General features: G+C 44.5%; 1 protein-coding gene across 1 annotated transcript in view; it reads right to left on the bottom strand.

Annotated features, from left to right (window-relative positions):
- Positions 1–18,100, bottom strand: part of MAN1A1 (mannosidase alpha class 1A member 1) — a gene marked incomplete at both ends in the record, with an annotated part of 149,741 nt that extends 131,641 nt beyond the window's left edge. Inside the window, one exon of the mRNA XM_082480981.1 lies at positions 17,504–18,100. Coding sequence (XP_082337107.1) covers positions 17,504–18,100 — 597 coding nt within the window. The remainder of the gene's footprint in view (positions 1–17,503) is intronic.
- Between the last annotated feature and the right edge of the window lie 219 nt (positions 18,101–18,319).

Here is an 18,319-nt window from a genome sequence, read left to right as displayed (position 1 = left end):
CACGGCTGGTCAGATTTTTAAGCGTACTGCCAAAGCCCAAGGGAGAATGAAAGGAACGTGGCTTTGTGCTGATTTGGGGAAAGTGGTTGACTGTATAGATCTTAAAAGGTTACAAAGACGTAAATATGATTTGTTTTTCCTAACAATATATCTTTTCAGGATTTGTCTGTAGAAACAGACACAACTAGATTTAGGGACGGATGCTAAAAGAAATGAAAATTATTCTAGAAAAAACCAAAATATTTCTAAATTCACCCAGAGGTATTACTGAGGTCATAGCTACTTATGTAACAGTAACCATATCACAAAAGCTGGAGAGCATGAATGAATGAGTGAGAGGGATTAATGTGGATTAACTGTACAAATCAATTGTTATCAAATTCCTTGTAAAAAAAAAAGCTGATCGAGAACTGCTGATTAGGATTTTCAGTAAGCTATAAAACAGTGAATAAAATTTATTTTTAAACATATTGTGATTTGCAAGCAAATACTGTTCTTATCCAAAGAGGTCTATATCTAATTAGTAGTAGCACTTCTGATGATCAAAAATGATATTTCTCCCCAGCAGTCCAAAGGGCAAAAGGTAAAACATATAAATAATAAAACATTTAATCAGATTTCATACAATAAAGTCATTAGTACACCTTCAGATAGCTACACAGTAAGCTTCAAGAATGACTTGTCATCATCTGAGCTGTGAAACACTTCCTCCCTACTCACCAGTCAGAACTAGCGCCTTTCCCTCGTTTCAGTCTCATATACAAACCGTAACGGCTGTGAAACATTCATGCTAATTACAGTAAAAGCAAATAAAGATAGAAAAGTGTGCTACAACAACTCTATATTTACCATGTTTAAAAAGATGGTAAAAATTACAGTTTGCCTCTACTTCTTCGGCAACAATTCCACATATTAAGGTATGAGCTTTTTCTTTGGTCTTTTTTCATTAACACAGGTACATATTTATATATACATACACATACACTAAGCTTCCTCCACTTCACTCTGAATACTCTTGTATATGCTAGTTTCTTTGGTATAATGTGGCACATCTGTGATGTTCCCAGTTATTGGTTTTCAAATTAAAGATGATCCAGTTTTCTTTCACATACTTTCACTGTTCCTTATCCCATCAGAAAACCCATAAAGTTTCTCTCCTCATTCTGTATAACATCTTTGGGGAATTCGGTCAAGTCCTTAAGTATTTTATGGAAAAGACAGAAGTTGACACTTGAGTGTTTTCAGGTTTGGTTGGGTTTTTTTGGGGAGGGGGGGGAATGGTGGTGGTAGAAAACATAACACAACAAATTCCCAATTGTTTTGATTACAGCACGTACAGTGCCACCCAGGATATTTCCTATAAACAGCATATTTGAAACTGGATATTAAAGTACAGCAGGAATATCCAAGAGAAATTATGAATAAATTATTTTCTTTCTGATTATAATCACATTCACAGCTTGTTTCACAGCCTGAAGAAGTTCCCCACATAGCACAAGACTAAGAGCAACATGAAGTTACCAAGTACAAGAGAGTCATTATGGGTGAAGCTGCAGTAAAACCAGCCACAAAGTTCTCAGGGAAATGTTTCTATATGTGGACATAAAGTAGGGCTGGTAAAACAGACACGAGGTGTGCCTGACATTGAGGTAGTAGATCGCATCCCCATTTATTTGCAGTGCAGTGTTCACACGAACACAGAGGTCTTTCAAAGCTGTTTCTGAGACTTGTCTTTGGCATCAGCCGCCGGCCTTGTTCCTTCCTCAGAAAACAGATGCATTTTTCAAACAGTGGCACGAATCTGAAGTGGATAAGACTCCTCGTGGCAAACAAAGAATAAAATAGGCATCACAAAAATATTGTGTTCAAACAGAAGGGAAATAAAAAACTCCACAAAATCCTCCCATCACAGAACACAGTAATGCGTAATTAGCACACCAGGAAACTACTATAAAGCCACTCTGAAATGAACATGTATAACATCTTGCAGTACACTATTAAGTGTTTAAAATAACTTCATAATAGTTGTGTCCTTCTCGGTTCTCATGCAAGGCTACAACTAACAAAAAATGTTTTGTCAATGCCCAGCACGTACAGATCAGAAGAGCACTCATCTAAAGTTTCTTTTCACATGCAAGAGACCCAAGTGGTGTGACCGGCAATAGCTTTACATTGGAAAATGAAATGCTGAATTTTTACTTCAAGTCACAGATCAAAAATGTAAAAGTGGAGACGCAGCCCCCAGTCAGGCTTCAGATTGCTAAACAATATTCAACATAACTTACTTTCCTAATGAAATGAAACCTCTATACACAGACTTAGTAGAAAATTTAAGGAAAAAAAGTCCTATGAAAGTTTAACCAAGCTGGACGCCTTTCCAAAACTCAGAGGCCCTTTCCTCAAATTTATTCCCACCAACAGTACTCGTGTAGGTTTTACAGCTACCTTTTGCTTGAAGTGCCGAATAAAAACTATGGGTGATCACTGTTCCCATAACAAAGGATCATAAAGTTGGGCACAAGGAAGGTTACATAGTCCCCGCTATAGCTGGACAGAGCTTTGCTCCTCACATCACAAAATGAGAATTGGCATGTTAAATTGAAGGGATGCTCATTTATCGCTATAATGCTGGAAACCTACCCTTTTAGAAGCGACCAGCGAGTTTCGACACTGAGCATGAGACAGTATAAAGAAAGACCGCATTTCAAAACCAAGCTTCTGTAAAGCCAGACCTCTTTGTGATGTCAAAAGTGACAGAAAATCAAATGCTGAAGAGCTGGACTCTCATGAATTGATAGTGCAGTGCAATAGTGCAACCCTACTGTAAAATTATTTACAGTGCCTGCTGTAAACCACACCATAAGTCACACAAGACACGGAAATTTAGCCAAAAAACACAAGTTTGTAAGCTCACGAATAGACCCTTAAGAAAGAAATCAAACAGAACTGTGCTTTAAATCTAATTCAATGGTATCCACTTCTGTGACAATATGAACTATGAAATTATCAACTTTGAACTGACACTGTATTAGCTTTGACATCCTTGGTTTCGTGTTTGCAATGTATGAACATCGGATGATTGATACTTGGATGAGAGGTATGCAGAGGGAAGATGCTTCAAAACAGCACACGATTCTTCGATGGTATGTCTCCCAGCCCGTGTCAGTATGTTAGCAACCCATTTACACCCACAAAAGTGGCAAAAGCTGCAACTAAGAGTTTTGTTTTTCATCAATCGCTTGTATTTCAAAAATTCAAATGGGAATTCCCCATATTAACCATATCTGGTTTTCCAGTAAACATTTCCTTATTTTAAAAAATTTCAGAAGAGCCTGAAAAGAGCATGAAACTGAGAGAGGTAGCACAGATGCAAATCAGCCAGGAAAGGACACACGCCATCCTCCTCCACCACCCCACCTCCCGTACTAAAAGCTCACTTCTCAACAGTTAATGCATGAATGAGAAATGTCGAAAACCCAAGCCTATTTAAACGCTAGACAGGAGAGTTTAAGATCCTTAAGGAACTGAGAAAGACAAGTAATTAAGACCCCAGACTTCAGGGGAACAAGCCCAGTTTGTTCAGGGACCTGGTCCACAGGATCCCATGGGTAAGTTTCCCATAAGGCAAGAGTGCCCAGGAGACATCATTGATCTTCAGGCATAAGAATGGCCCATGGCAGGCGACCAGGGTGGCTGCATGGGGAGCACCCAGCCGAGCCCAAGCCCCCAGGGAAGCTCACAGTGGGGGAGCGGGCAGGGGCTGCCCCATGGCAGTAGAGAAGTGCTGCCCAGACTCGAAGGAAGGGAAGGCCAAAGCTCAGCTGCAAACTACCACCCGACAGGAGGGGCCTCTGCAGGTACATCAGCAACGAAAGAAGGACCAAATAGAACAGGGATCTGTTGCTCAACAGGTTGAGAAAACCAGTGGCAAAGGGCATGAAAAGGCTCAAGTATTCGTGTTTTTTGCCTTGGTCTTTACTGGCGAGGCATACTCATGGGACTTTGTGGTAAGGGCCTGAGGAAAGGTGTCAGGTAAAAGAAGACGAAGTTAGGGTCAGATTACTTAAGCAAAATGGACATACCCAAGTTCATGGGACCAGATGAGATGCTTCTGACAGTGCTGAGGGAGGTGGTCACTGCAATGCCTCTCTACATCACCTTTGAAAGGCCATAGTGACCAAGGGATGTCGCTAGTCACTGAGGAAAAAAGCAAGAAAGAAGATCCAGGGAACTACAGGCCAGTTAGCCTTACTCCAAACCCTGGGAAGAAAATGGAGCAAATCCTCCTTGAATCTATTTCCAGGAACATGAAGGGCAGAAACCGTTTGTGAAGAGCAAGCACGATTTCCCAAAGGCAAAATGTGCTCAACCAACCCAGTTACTTATTATGATGAAGCCACTGGCTCTGTGGATGAGGACAGTGCAGCAGATATCATTTACCTTGACTTTAGTATGCTTTTTGATGCAGTCCGCCTTAGCACTACAGCAGCCAAAAAGGCATGAACTAGATGGCGGGTGAACAAAGTTGATGAAAAAAGTGGCTGGATTGACAAGCTGAAGACAGCAGTAAACAAGTCAAGGTCTATCTAGTGGCTAGCTATGAGTGACATTTCTCTGGGATTAATCTGAACAACAGAGCAGAACACGCTCTCAACAACTTCATGGATAACCCTAAACTCCATCAATCAAGAAGCTGAAGAGGAGGGTTATCACAGAATCATAGAATGGTTTAGGTTGGAAAGGACCTTGAAGATCAACAAGTTCCAACCCCCCTGCCATAGGCAGGGACACCTCCCACTAGACCAGGTTGCCCAAGGCCACATCCAGCCTGGCCTTGAACACCTCCAGAGATGGGGCCGCAACAATCTCTCTGGGCAACCTGTTCCAGTGCCTTACCACCCTCAAAGTGAAAAATCTCTTCCTAATGTTTAATCTGAACCTGCCCTCTTCCAGTTTAAAGCCATTCCCCCTCGTCCTATCACTACATGCCCTAGTAAAAAGTCCTTCCCCAGCTCTCCTGTAGGCCCCCTTTAGGTACTCGAAAGCCGCAATAAGATCTCCCCGGAGCCTTCTCTTCTCCAGGCTGAACAGCCCCAACTCTTTCAGCCTCTCCTCATAGGAGAGGTGCTCCAGCCCTCAGATCATCCTCGTGGCTCTCCTCTGGACACGCTCCAGCAGGTCCATGTCCTTCTTGTGTTGGGGACTCCAGAGCTAGATGCAGTACTCCAGGTGGGGTCTCACGAGAGTGGAGTAGAGGGGCAGAATCACCTCCTCTGACCTACTGGCCACACTTCTTTTGATGCAGCCCAGGATACGGTTGGCCTTCTGGGCTGCGATTGCACATTGCTGGCTCATGTTGAGCTTCTCGTCAATCAGCACCCCCAGGTTCTTCTCCTCAGGGCTGCTCTCCAGCCATTCCCCACCGAGCCTGTATTTGTGCTTGGGATTGCCCTGACCCAGATGTAGGACCTTGCACTCAGCCTTGTTGAACTGCATGAGGTTGGGTTGGGCCCACCTCTGCAGCCTGTCCAGGTCCCTCTGGATGGCATCCCTCCCTCCAGCGCGTCTACCTCGCCAAACAGCTTGGTATCATTGGCAAACTTGCTGAGGGTGCATGCGACCCCACTGTCCATGTCACCAATAAAGATGTTGAACAGTACAGGTCCCAGTACTGGGTTCCCACCTGAACGACCTCAGCAAGCTGGAGGAGTTTGCTGACAAGCCTCGTGAAGCCCAGAAAAAAAAGTAAATACAAAAATCTTACACCTCATGTAGAATAATCCCATGCTGCAGTACATGATGCGAACTTACAGGCTAGAAAACAGCTTTGCAGCACATGTCCTGGTGGTCCTGGTGAACAACCTGTTGAACATAAGTAAGCAGGGCATCCTTGCAGTGATGAAGGCTAACCGTATAGTGGGCTGCATTAGCAAAAGTGCTTGCTAGTGATGGGAAGCAATTAACACTTTTTATGTGACGTGCCTCAAATGGGAGCCCTGTTCTTGGTTTTCAGCTCCACTGCACCCATTAGAAATTTAAAAAAGAAAAAACAGAGAACACATGACATACGAGAAGACATAGATAAGAGCTAAGTTTGTTCTGACTAGAGAAGGGAAGGCTTCTTAATGACTTAGTTGGTGCCCACAGAGAAAAAAGGTAGCCAAGGTATTCTCAGCGGTGCACAATGAGATGAGAAAATGCAGTGGTCACAAGTTGCTGCAAGAAAAGTTCTAACTAGATACAATAATAACTAAAAAAAAACCCAACAACTACAATAAGGGTCTTCAGACACTGGAATGTGTTTGTTTGTCCAGAGGGGCTGCAAAATCTCCCTCTGCATAGATTTTCCACACTTGAGTATACAAGACTGAGCAACCTGATTTAATTTTGAAATTAGCCCTTCTCAAAGCCAGAGATCAGACCTCCAAAGGTACAGTGGCGACTGTGGATCTCTCTCCTTCTCAGCAACAAAATCATGTGGTAAGCAGAAGGTTGGGAGAAAGCACAAACAGAACTACAGTGTGCATAAATGCAGACCAACCATGTCTCCATAATGCTTTCAGATGATCATGCTACACATGAAAACTGTTTCTATGAAGTCTGAAAACTTTCTCACAAAGCATCTACTTTCTGCAAGGTTTAGATTTATACAATAAAAAATAACTTGAACAAAACTGATTATTGAAATACAAAGATTTCTTTGCTCCATCCTAACGTTCTGGATTTTGCTTGCAGCATATGTATAACTATCTTTCCAATTTAGATGACCATTTGTAAAAAAAAAAACCCAAGCAACTATGTCTTTTACTTTTTTCAAGGTATTTATTCAGATCAGAGCTTGCCCTCCAAAAAACTACACCTTCAGCTACAAATAAACAATTTATCATTTACTAACTATACAATATACTTGGCTCTTATGTAAAACATATACAGAGAGAAATACGAACACATTAATACAGCGATTTTTTTTTAAAGAAACTGCATGAAGACACTTACGGTCTTTTCTTCAGAAAGGTCTTTTTTTTTTTGAAATGCCCTTCTTGATCTCTGATGTCAGTTCAGCCCTTGACAAAAATCGCACACATTTCTATGAAAAGTAAGTTCAGGTTCAGTGCCATGCTTACTCTAGAGCTTTACAGAATAAGACAAAAAATATCAGTCAACTTGCAGTTTGTCTTTACATAGCATAGTTTTTCCCATGGTGATTCTTAAGACGATCTCACCAGAACAAAAAAAAAGCAGCACGCAGCTTTGAAGTATTATGACTTTTTAAATATGTAATGTGCATAACTCTTCTACTCTCTAAATGGTAATTAGTTTTTCTGTTGCATGATGGGGGGGGGCAGAAATCCATCACTGCAAACGATTAACATCCATTTATCTTCTTTAAGCTTTAGTTTAAAGAATGTAGCAACACTATCTGGGTCCAACACAAAATTTGAAGTGCAATTCTCAAAATCACAGATGGGTGGAGAACTATAACCACAGTAACAGGCAGCAGATTTCCCTACAGACAGCAGTATGGGCAAAGCTTTATCATTAGTATCACCATTCAGTGCACCAACAGATGTCAGTGCTCAAAGGCAGTGAGAAAACTGACAGCAGAGTTAAAGACTGGGTCTGCATCTGCGTGTATGTATCAGTGAATAGTAAAATTACTAGCTCCTTAAGCACTACACTTTGAAAGCAAAATGTTTTTTAGCTTGGCATTCTTTAACACGAGCTACTTCCTATTTCCTTGGAAGAAAGCAGTCCCTGAACAAAAGAAATTTCAAAAGGCACAGAGATGTTTATTATGCAGTGGACTAAGCAAAAGAGAAATATGCAGATACTTTAAAGAAATAGCCTCACAGTGGTCTGAATACTAATTAAAGAAACAAGCCACACTGATCTAATGCAATTTTATCGCAGTGTTTTAAAAGCACACACTGACTTTGAATAAATAATTGAAAAAGAGGGTTTATGTTGCCAAGCAATAAGATCACCCCTACTCAAGTCAGATGATGTAAAATTCTGGAAAAAAGTATCAGACATTCTTTCCTTTCTACTTTATTCATATAAACAATACACAGTACTGCCTCTAACCTACATGCCAGCAATATATATCTTCACATGAGAAGTGCAAACCTGCATGATTTTACATTAAAATTGCAACTTCTGTTTCTGCCCAGCATCAGAGAAAAAAAAAGTTGATACTTCTGAAATAATTTTTGAGATGCACACAGGAAGTCTTGTAACAGCCAGATGTTCCACAGTCATCAGCTCATTCATTGCATAGCATCATTTTGGTCCTCTGCTCAATATTGCCTACCATCTCTTCTGATCTTCATGTCTTTTCTTACCTTATCAGAGATTTGCACTTAAAAAAAAAAAAAAAAAAAAAAAAAAAGACCCCAAGTTTCTTAGAAGCCAGACTTTCATTCACTTGCTTCATCCCTAAGACAATTTAAAAGCCAAGGTACATATAGCTTCCAAGAGGGAGTGGGAGGACAAATGAAAGTAGATTTTACACTTGTAGTTACCTTTGCATAAGAGACTGCATATCTCAGTGTTCCCACAAGGGCTGTGAATGTTTAACTTTAACAGTTATAAGAATGTAACAGCAGGTTATGTGCTCATCCAATCTGTTTGAAAAGCTTTTAAAATTAGAGGCATCAGAATGAGCAATACCTGTGTCTTCATAAACACCAGCTATAAAATCCAATCAGCTTACTGCAGAGAGTTATAGCAAGTTGTATTATTTCGTACCAGCATTTCTCAGTTACAACTGAGTTCAAACTGAAGATTTCAAGACGCAAGAAAGGCAAACTGGGAGTTTTACTACCCGACTTGCTTTCCTTCAAAACAGAGCATTTGATTGCAAGTATTGCTTAAAAAGCTTACAAACACAGAACTGGGGAGTCCCAAGTTTAGCCTCCCCCTGTAATAAAACAGCGTGATTAGTGGCAGTTGAGTGGCAAACCACAGCTGCCCATGCGCAGACATGAACCACACTCCAAACCCCGGGTTTAAACCGACCCCAGTGAGCTGACGTGCCCAGGCTAGAGACCTGCAGCGTGGGTAGGAGCGAAGACAGCCTTCACCCAGCACACAGCAACAGCCCCAGCTTTAGTGGAAGAAAAACACCCCTAAACGGGAGCCAGGTAGTGAAGCTCTGCTCTTTACCGTCACACCGCACGATCTCACCCAAGTCAGTAGACCCCTCTCACCCCTGGGAAACCAAACTGCTTGCTCACAACGGCGAAGTCTTCTGGAACTCTGCAGGCAAGGCTGCCGAGCACCGCCACACGACAGCGGCTTAACCGCAACTCCGTAAAAGCTTTCATTTAATCTGGTTCGGGCGAGCACGCGCTTTATTACTCACCAATTATGTTTTCGTGATAGACTTGCAGACCCAATTATAAAGAGTCATAGAAAACAGAAAAATAGAGATGCTTCTTAGGGGCGTGCACACATTGTTTATATCACATGCTTAAAAAAAAATAGTAAAAAAACCCTAAACAAATTTTGTGGATAAAGGAGACTTTCACACAAAAGAAGGAACCAGTATATTGCACATCTGGTACATTGCCCATATTGCTTAATTCATAGGCCAACCTAAACAATTATTTTCTTCATTTGTAAAATGACAGTTCTAGGAATAACTTAGACCACAAAACCCTTCAAAACTGAATGTTTAAAACATACTTTACACAGACTCACATCTGAATAGTTGAGTTTGTTACCAAAAAAAGCACACAGCAAGAGTGTTTCATCATCTCTGTACCATCTCTGGCGGCAGTTTCTTGCCAGAGAAGTGCTGCACCGTTAAGACAGCAGCAAACACTGAATCAAAACCACTTTCTTGAAGTATTAGAATCTTATTCTGCCAGTAAGTTAGGAAGACAAATTTATTATTTGTAAATAAGGGAACTACTTATTAAGATATTCTATTTAGGATGAAAACCGCAGAAATTTACACCTAGGCTGGCTCCCCAAGGTAGAAAAAAACCCAACCAAACAGAAAGTTAATGCACTGAACAATTCTTACAGCAGCATGTTTCTGATAGCTTTAAAAAAAGGTCTGTCCATCCAACAGTCATACAAGTGCCTCTGTAACAGCGTTAATTCCGTTCCACAACAAGTGATGTCTCCTGTCTGTCCATGATTGCCTTTTTGTAGTCCTGTGCTTTCATTAACATTCAAAGAGGCCATCGAAGCCTGGCTGTCTACCACTCTTATTTTCCCCCTGAATGAGGTAAGACATTTTTTGGCCTTAAGGGTAGATTTTAATAAACAGGTGAATTTTTTCTGCTTCAGTTTGCCCACAGAACTACAGCCTTAAGCAACATTATGATTTACTCTATTTCTTTATATTAAATAGCTGCCATAGGCTGTTATACTAACATTAGGTACGAAACCATCACCATGAGAATATAACTTTTGCCAAAACGCTGGAGACATTCCATTTTAAGCTTTACCTCACATCTTTACATCACTGTATTTAGCTTTCACGAAAAGAGTCCTGTGTGTCTGGAATTTAGGTTTTGCCTTTACATAAAACACGCACGTGAGTTGTCAGTTGAAGGATTAATCATGTGCTTGATTTTTTTGTGGAAGCCAGATGTTTTCCACTGAATATTTAAAGCCTTTTCATTTTCCCCACAATTCTGAGGATCCAATTACATAGGACATTCAGTTAGTTTTGTTAAATTTACCGGTTGAGAACACAGGCCAAGTCTGAAAGTAAGAAAATGAAATATTCTTCTTAGCTCACAGAAAACAGGTGTAAGGCTGAAAAAACATAAACTAGTAATGGGAACCCACCCTATTCCGGTCAAATACGCACACAGCCACACACCGAGACATCTCTCCATCTCATGACCAATGTTCAAATCAGACAGGCGTTTGCCTGCATGGCAGAAACTTCAAGTCATTCGACTGGGAAGAGGCTGCCAGGTTCTCAGAAAGAGGCAGTTGAAGCAACTCAGCTGAAACAAAGTCCTCCCCTAAAAAGACCTTAAGGGGTCCCAGCAGAAAGAACATTAGTTTGGCAAAGGCATATCCTATTTCATGTCTTGCAGATGAAAAGATGCCTCAGTCCCACTCTCCTCCACTTTGCTCTCCTTTCGAATGCATTGGCTTAGTGGGAGTCCACTGCTTCCGCTGTGCTCAGACCTCCACTAAGCCATTTTGGCTCCCTACCCCACCAGGCCACAAACCCAACAAAAGTGGGGATAGTTTTCTGTCTGGTTGGCAGGTTGAACTGGCTCTACGTAGGGTCTGGCAAGTGACAGAAACAAGAGGTTGCTTAATAGAGTCACTGAATCATACTTAGTAACTCAGTTGAAGCTTCTCTGGGGGTTAGACTAGATGACCTTTAGAGGTTCCTCCCAACCCAAACTATTCCATGATTCTCTGCATCCCGTAGTGCCATTATTCCTAAGCAGGCAATTTAACTTACTGTTTTGTGACATTTTAGATGCCATAAGATAACCTCTGCCACCTCCAGCTGCCACTTCATAAGAGGGCAAATCTCCCAAACAACCCAGGGAGAGTGTCCATGAGCTCTGTAAGGATGCCCTTAACTTAGGGGTATAAGGTACCCACCATACTTGATTCCCTGTATTTAGGCACTTAATTCCCCTCCTTACCATCTTTTATAAACCATTACAAAAAAAAAAACAAACCCCAAACCCAGACCAAAAAAAAATGCCAAACCCAACAATATTTATCAGAAAGGAAAGCACTGCAAAACACTCAAAAAGAACTAGAGATACAAAAATACTGAAGATTATAGGTAGGTAAATAAAGCTTTGGGGTGGGGAAGCCAAGATTCATTTTAAACTACTTGGACAAACTGAATGACAGCTACAAGATGTCATCATTAAGGTCACAAAGTACTTGAAGAAAACCTCCTTTTGAAATGCATTGCATCATCAGCATGTTGCCAGGAATCATCACACTGCTTACTCATTACATGTCAATTCCTTTCGTTTTGCTGTGTCTTGTTTTTAAAGAAATGTACCATCAGGGAAGGTGGCTTTTTCTGTTTGAAACCCAAACCACTCACTACTTCCACAGCTGCATTTTAACTCCTTCCCTCCCCCATCCCATGAAGGTACACACAACCTTCCTTCCAGTAAACGCACTCTGAACGTCTACAGGAGCTGGGGCTTCAGCAATTCCAGCCGCTGAGTTTCTTTTCCCCTTTTCTGTTCTGAGAAAAGGGGTTGGGAGGTAATGGTCTCCTGAAGCACAGCACTTTGTCCTGCTACAGGAGGTTATTACAGTAGATTGAACCTTTGCTCTGCAAATGCCACATTGCAGAGATTCAATTTTAATGGAGAAGCTAGGCCAGAAGATCAGGTACCAGCTTCTGAAACAAGGCTACTGAAAGAGGTTTTGTTCCTCTTTCATCCACGTAGTACTCTTCCCTCACCATGGCCAAAACTAGCACCAGGTCAACCCTTCCATTAAGGCCTTCAACTCACCGACTTGGCAGAAAACTATTCAACTTTTTTTTGCTCTGGCAGTTTTCGGCTGGTTTAGTGAGCTGAAGCAGCTTACTGAGGACTGAAGGGGAATTAACACAAAGGCGATAGTGGAAGAAGGCCGTCAAAAGCAGCAAGAACAGACTTCCCCTCCTCTTTTGACAGCAACAAGTATTAGCGAGCTCACCTTGTCTCATAAAAATCATCAAAAGGAAATAAGTCTCCCCCCATCCTGGCACTGGACCCCCTGAGCACCAGCACACCAGGCAGTAGGAAAGCAAGCGGTGGAAGGATGCAGGAAGGTACAAGGGGCCAACCGCCCTTCTTCAGCAGTGAGCTACCTCCTGTAATTTTGCCATCACTCCTCCTTGTTACCAGAGAGTTCTGATTACACCCAAGTGCTCCCACGTCAAGTGCATATTAGATCTCTGATTAGTGCTTTATTTCCACTCTCACAAGCTTTCTTTCCTCCAGATTCCTCCTGAACTTCCCTGCAACATTACTGAGACTTCTTACTTAGCCTAATGACTTTCAACTAAACTGCATAAAAGCCACTGCAGAAACCAATTAAAAAAAAAAGAACGCTGAGGACTTAGGAAGCTCCAGAATTCATACTGCCAATGCAATCTCAATTGAGTTCCTTATAGAAAGACAGTGTGAAGTAATCTTCAGCTGCAGAGTCTGTTTTGCGAACTTGCGACCATTGCCCTGTTGAGCTCAAAGGACTCATGCTCAGGACTGATTGTAGAATCAGTCAATAAAACTCTTCTCTCCAGGATTTCTACTAAATGACTGCAACAGTCGAGAATGGTGCAAGTATTTGGAGCACTATAAGGTACTTAGAGCATGATCAGGTAACTTTAGCCATTGATTCCAGTTTTACAAGGAGGCTTTTATCCTAAAGGTATGTCCAAACAGCACCAAACAATAATGCGTACAGTTTCCAAGCTAGCTACCTTGTACAAGAGCAGCACAGCTGCATTAGTATGGTGCTCCACCAACACCAATAGCTTGCTTTCAGCAGGATTAATTAGCCTGGGCAGAGTACTGCACTAATGTGATTATATTGCTTCTAGTACCTGAGCTAGCTCATTCATCGTTTTCTATTTCTTTCCTCTGAAATAAAAAGAGTTCGTTTTTTGCCATTTTCCTAACACCTAAATAATTCAGTCACTTTTTTTTTTGAAGAGAGAGGAATGAGACTTAGAAAAGATGCAAAGTCAGATTTCCCTACAGTGCCTCTCCTGCCTCCATAGCCCGTCCTCACTATTACCATCCTCTTCCAAGTACTTTTGTTCATATCAGGCTGCCACCTTTTCCAAACTGCCTATGAACCTGCAAGTTTTCCATGGACATCAGAAATAATGATGTCCAGCCACAACCAACAGTGGCAAGAACAGAAACTGGAAGACTTTCAGCTGTCACCATTGCCTTCAACTCCCCCTTTTTTACAGATGAGGAACAGATACCACAGGAGGTATGTGTCCAAAAGAGGGGCCACCTCTCGAATCAGTGAGTGGAAGAGCAGGAATACAAACCACAACCTCATCATTTACAGCCTGGGGCTCCTACCAGGACACTGGAACAGAGACGAGTGTGAGGTGTACCAGGTACCCAGATTCTGCCCCAAGTCACAGAGACTCCAGAGCATCAGTGGAACTGCTCAAAGAACTCAAGTTCTGACAAAACACAAGCGCGCTGCTATGCTCAAAAGCAGCTGTGCCTCTTTGCTCAAGCCTTCCCTGAAGCATCTGGCACGAGGAAGATGCTCAGAGCAGGCAACGTTAGGTCGGCCAGGAAAAAAATCAGCAGCCACAAGCAACTGACAGTGGTTTTACAACAGGATGTGCTGAGCAAACCCTACAGCCGTCAGTACTGCCAAACCCTCTTTCTTTTGAGTTTGTCTGTAACTCATCATCGGAAGAGAAACAGAGGAATATGCTCAGCACCTGTTAGTATGGTCTTTGGCCTCCACCCCTTACCCGCACGGGCACGCCTGCACACAGGCAGCCCCCGCGGGTGTAACACAGCAGGATGGTTACCACACACAGACCTTGAGAGCAATCATATCGTTCTGGCAGAGTGGAAGGCACTGACAGCAACATGATCTCCACTTCCCCATGTTTCCACGAGAGTTTTACCCGCTTGATAAGCTTCTAGCAACTTATTTTTCCAGTAATTTGTTATACTATGTTGGTTTTGATACTAAAGAAGGTTCAGTAATCTTTATATTCCCGCCTTTTTTAGTTTTACCCTTTTTTTTAAATACAAAAGAGTATGCCACAGGAAAAAAAATGGTTAAAATTTCTATGACAAAACTTTTTTAAGAAATGCTATAAAGTCACAGCATTTTATTGTTTTGTGATTGCAAACCGTATTGTACTGGCTAGACTTCCAAACACTTATGCAACTTAAAATTTAAAACTGTAAATGAACAAAACATCTCTAAGCTCTCTCCCCTCTCAGCTTTATGTCAGCATGTTGATGAGACAGAGCTCTTCCAGGACAGAAATAGTGGGAAGAACCACCTTATTTTTTAGCATTCTTTTCCTTTAAAGTAGCCTGCTACCTCTGTCAAAAATATCCACAGGATGAGTTTCAAATTTTGAGTTCTAGGTACATGACATACATCATACAATGCAGACGCAAATTCCAGACTCAAAAGAGTATGAAAGCAGAAAGATTCTGCACATTTGCGTTTCCAGCATGCAGCTATCAGGCACAAGGAGAGGAGCTTAATAAGGGATTAATTCCAGTTTCTGTACATGCACAGTGTAGTACAAGAGTTCATACTTTAAAATGTTACAATTGAAAACTATTTCTAAAAAGACTTCAGGTTAGAATTCCCGCTTGACAGTAAAGTATCAACATAAAAAAATAGACAAGATCTTGCAAAGACAGAGAAAAGCAACATAAAGGCCAACACATGAAACAATGTGAAGCAAGTAAACACAGAATAGGAAACACTGCTTACAGTCAATAAAAAAAAAAAAGTATACTTTAAAGAAAGAAAAAAATCAAACTAGTCAAGGTACTGCAAAAATGCAAGAGCAATTCAGTAAACAACATGTTAAGGTCACATACTGAATCAGGAAGAAAGGAAACTCCCAGAAATAACACATAGTATTGAGGAATTATACTGAGATATGAAGGAAAAATAAAGATTTGGAAACTAAGTGCAGTCCCTCTGTCATCTCCTATGCTTACACAGCCGCAAATCTGCTTAGAAGGGTTACTGTGTTGGTGGTGGCTCCTGTGTAGAACTGGAGGAGAAAGAAGAGTGATAAAATGGAAAGGGAGGAAGAAAAATTGATGAGATACTGGGTTATGTATGTATTCAAACATATATATACAAATGTACGCACACTTACACACATGTATCCATATATGATAAAAGATAACTTGGACCAGTTGGCACAGAACGGGACCAGCAAAAGCAGCACTACATTTAAGTTTTATCTTCTTCCTCCTGCTTATTTACTTGTTGCAGTCTTCTATACTACTGAATCGCGTACATCAGGTCTGGAGCCTCATTACTTCTAAATACTTCTACATGGCAATTCGAGATAACTGGAAATGGAGTTTGCTGGTATTTTTCTAATTGTTCTGTATGCCTCAGGGAGGCTGTACAACTACAACAGCAGACAACGTAGTCTCTGCACACTTCAAGTTGTGGTCTGTACCATACGCTCCTGAGAGTTTCTCCCTTCATAATACCCTGGCATTGCTATTTACTGCTGATGACTGCTGCACAACGTGCTAAAATAGTTAAAACTGATGCAAGGACGCTAGAGCACAGAACACAACTTGAGATTTTTGAGAGCTTATTATCTGGTGCTCCGTGTGATGTCAGGGCTCACTTTTCAGACCGCTCTGTACAAACACACAATACAAATAAGTCAGTCCAAATAAGGCTAACGACGCTTCACAAACACAGGAATAAATACTCAGTAGTTGTAGGCTCACTCCTATCTCATTTCCATCACCACAGAACAGGAAGCATATATTACTAATTAATTCATAAACCCTAATCTCTGCAGGCAGCTGAAACTGTCAGTTCGATAAATAAACCGGCCAGTAATGACGGGAGGTTGAACTACCTTATCAAGGAAATTCTTCTTCTGTCAGAGGACCCTGCCCAGCTCTGCTCACGACAGTCTCACCTATACACAGTTCGGAGAATTTCTGTAAGGAAGGACTTTACATCGGTACTTGAACCAACCGAGCAGCTCGCACGAACAAGACAGTGCAGGGAATTTGTCAAAACACATACAGCTCAGCCGTTTTACCGCTGCAACCTAAACCGAACTGTATTTTGCCAAAACCCCTCAACTCCTGAGGCAGCCGGTATCACGGAACAGCGAACCGCGCGAATCCGAGGCGGATCGCGACATCTCTCGAGGCGCTGCACAACACCCGCAAAGGCGCCGGGCTCGGCCAGCGTAGGACCGCGGGGGGGGACGGGGACAGGAGTCACCTCCTCCGCCACCGGTGCGGCACGGGGAGGGCGCCGTCCCTCGCCGCGGCACTGGCCGCTCACCGACCGGCGGCCGAGCCCGGGATGCCCCACGGGGCTTTCCCAGGCGTCGCTTTTCCTCCCCGGCGCCGCTGCCCCCAAGCCCTCGCTCGGCCCCCGGTTCCCCCAGCCGGCGCCCCGCAGCCTGCCGGCGCTCGCCGGGCTTGGCTTCCTCCCCGGGTCTCGGTGCAACAGCTGGGGGAGGCCGGTAACGCCGCGGGCAAGGGAAGGGGGGGCTCAGCCGGCACGGAGCCCGGTCCGCGGGCAGCGCTCGCTCCGCGGCCGCGCAGGGGCGCGGGACGCACGGCGGGCCGCGAGGGTGCGACCGCGGGCGACGAAGCCGACCTGCCCGGCGGCTGCCGAGCGAGGGCCGGCCAGAAGGACCCCCTCCCGCAGGCAGGCGGAGGAGGAGGCGGCAGGAGGGCTCAGGGCTCTCCCCATTCCGCCGCCAGCGACCTGTTGCCCCGCGCGGGGCGCGTCCCCGGGAGCAGGACCGGGCGTCGCCGCCACCCACCTCTTTGATTTTGTCCCTCCTCTGGCGGACGGCGGGGTCGGCGGGCTCCTGCCCCACGGCGCCGACGGGCTGGCGGAAGAGGCGCTGGGGCAGCCCGGGGGCGCCCGCCTCCTTCCTGCCGCGGGCGTCCTGCAGAAGTTTCTCCTTGTCCTGGCGGATGTCCCTGCGGATCTCCTCGGGCAGCTTCTGCAGCGTCTCCTTGGCCTCCCGCAGAGCCCGCTCGTGGTCCGCACGGATCCGCTCCAGGCTGCCCGCCCCGCCGCCCGCGGCCGCCGCCGCCCCCGCCGGGCCGCCCCCGGGCTGCGGCGGGGCGCGGGGCTGCCCGCCGGGCGGCGGCGGCGGCGGCTGCAGGGCGGCCGAGTGGAAGAAGACGCCGCTGAGGAGCTTGGAGGAGTCGGGCAGGAAGAAGATGGCCCCGAAGCAGAGGGTGATGAAGGCGCTGAACACCAGCAGCAGCACGAACTTCTCCGTCAGCCGGAACGCGCCGGGGCCCGCCGCCTTCCTGCCCCCGCCGCCCGCCCCGCCGCCCGCGGGGCCGCCCAGCGCCCCCGGCCCCGCCGCGCTACCGAAGAGCGGCAGCAGGCTGGCGGCGGGCATGGCCCCCGCGCCGCCTCAGCAGCGGCGCAGCGCGCCCCGCCGCCACCGCCGCCGCGCAGGGATCGGACCGGACCAGACCGGACGGCTCGGCTCCTCCGCCGCCTCGGCGGCAGAAAGTTTCACCGGGGCGGGCGCGGCAACTTTTCCCTTGCCCGCACGGCAGCGCTCGGCGTCTGCGGGGCGGGCGCTGTCAGCTCCAGCCCATGCTGCCGGGCCGCC

Source organism: Vanellus vanellus, assembly GCF_965231255.1.
Source record: "Vanellus vanellus genome assembly, chromosome: 3".
NCBI lineage: Eukaryota > Metazoa > Chordata > Aves > Charadriiformes > Charadriidae > Vanellus > Vanellus vanellus.
This window is presented reverse-complemented; position numbering and strand designations above follow the sequence as displayed.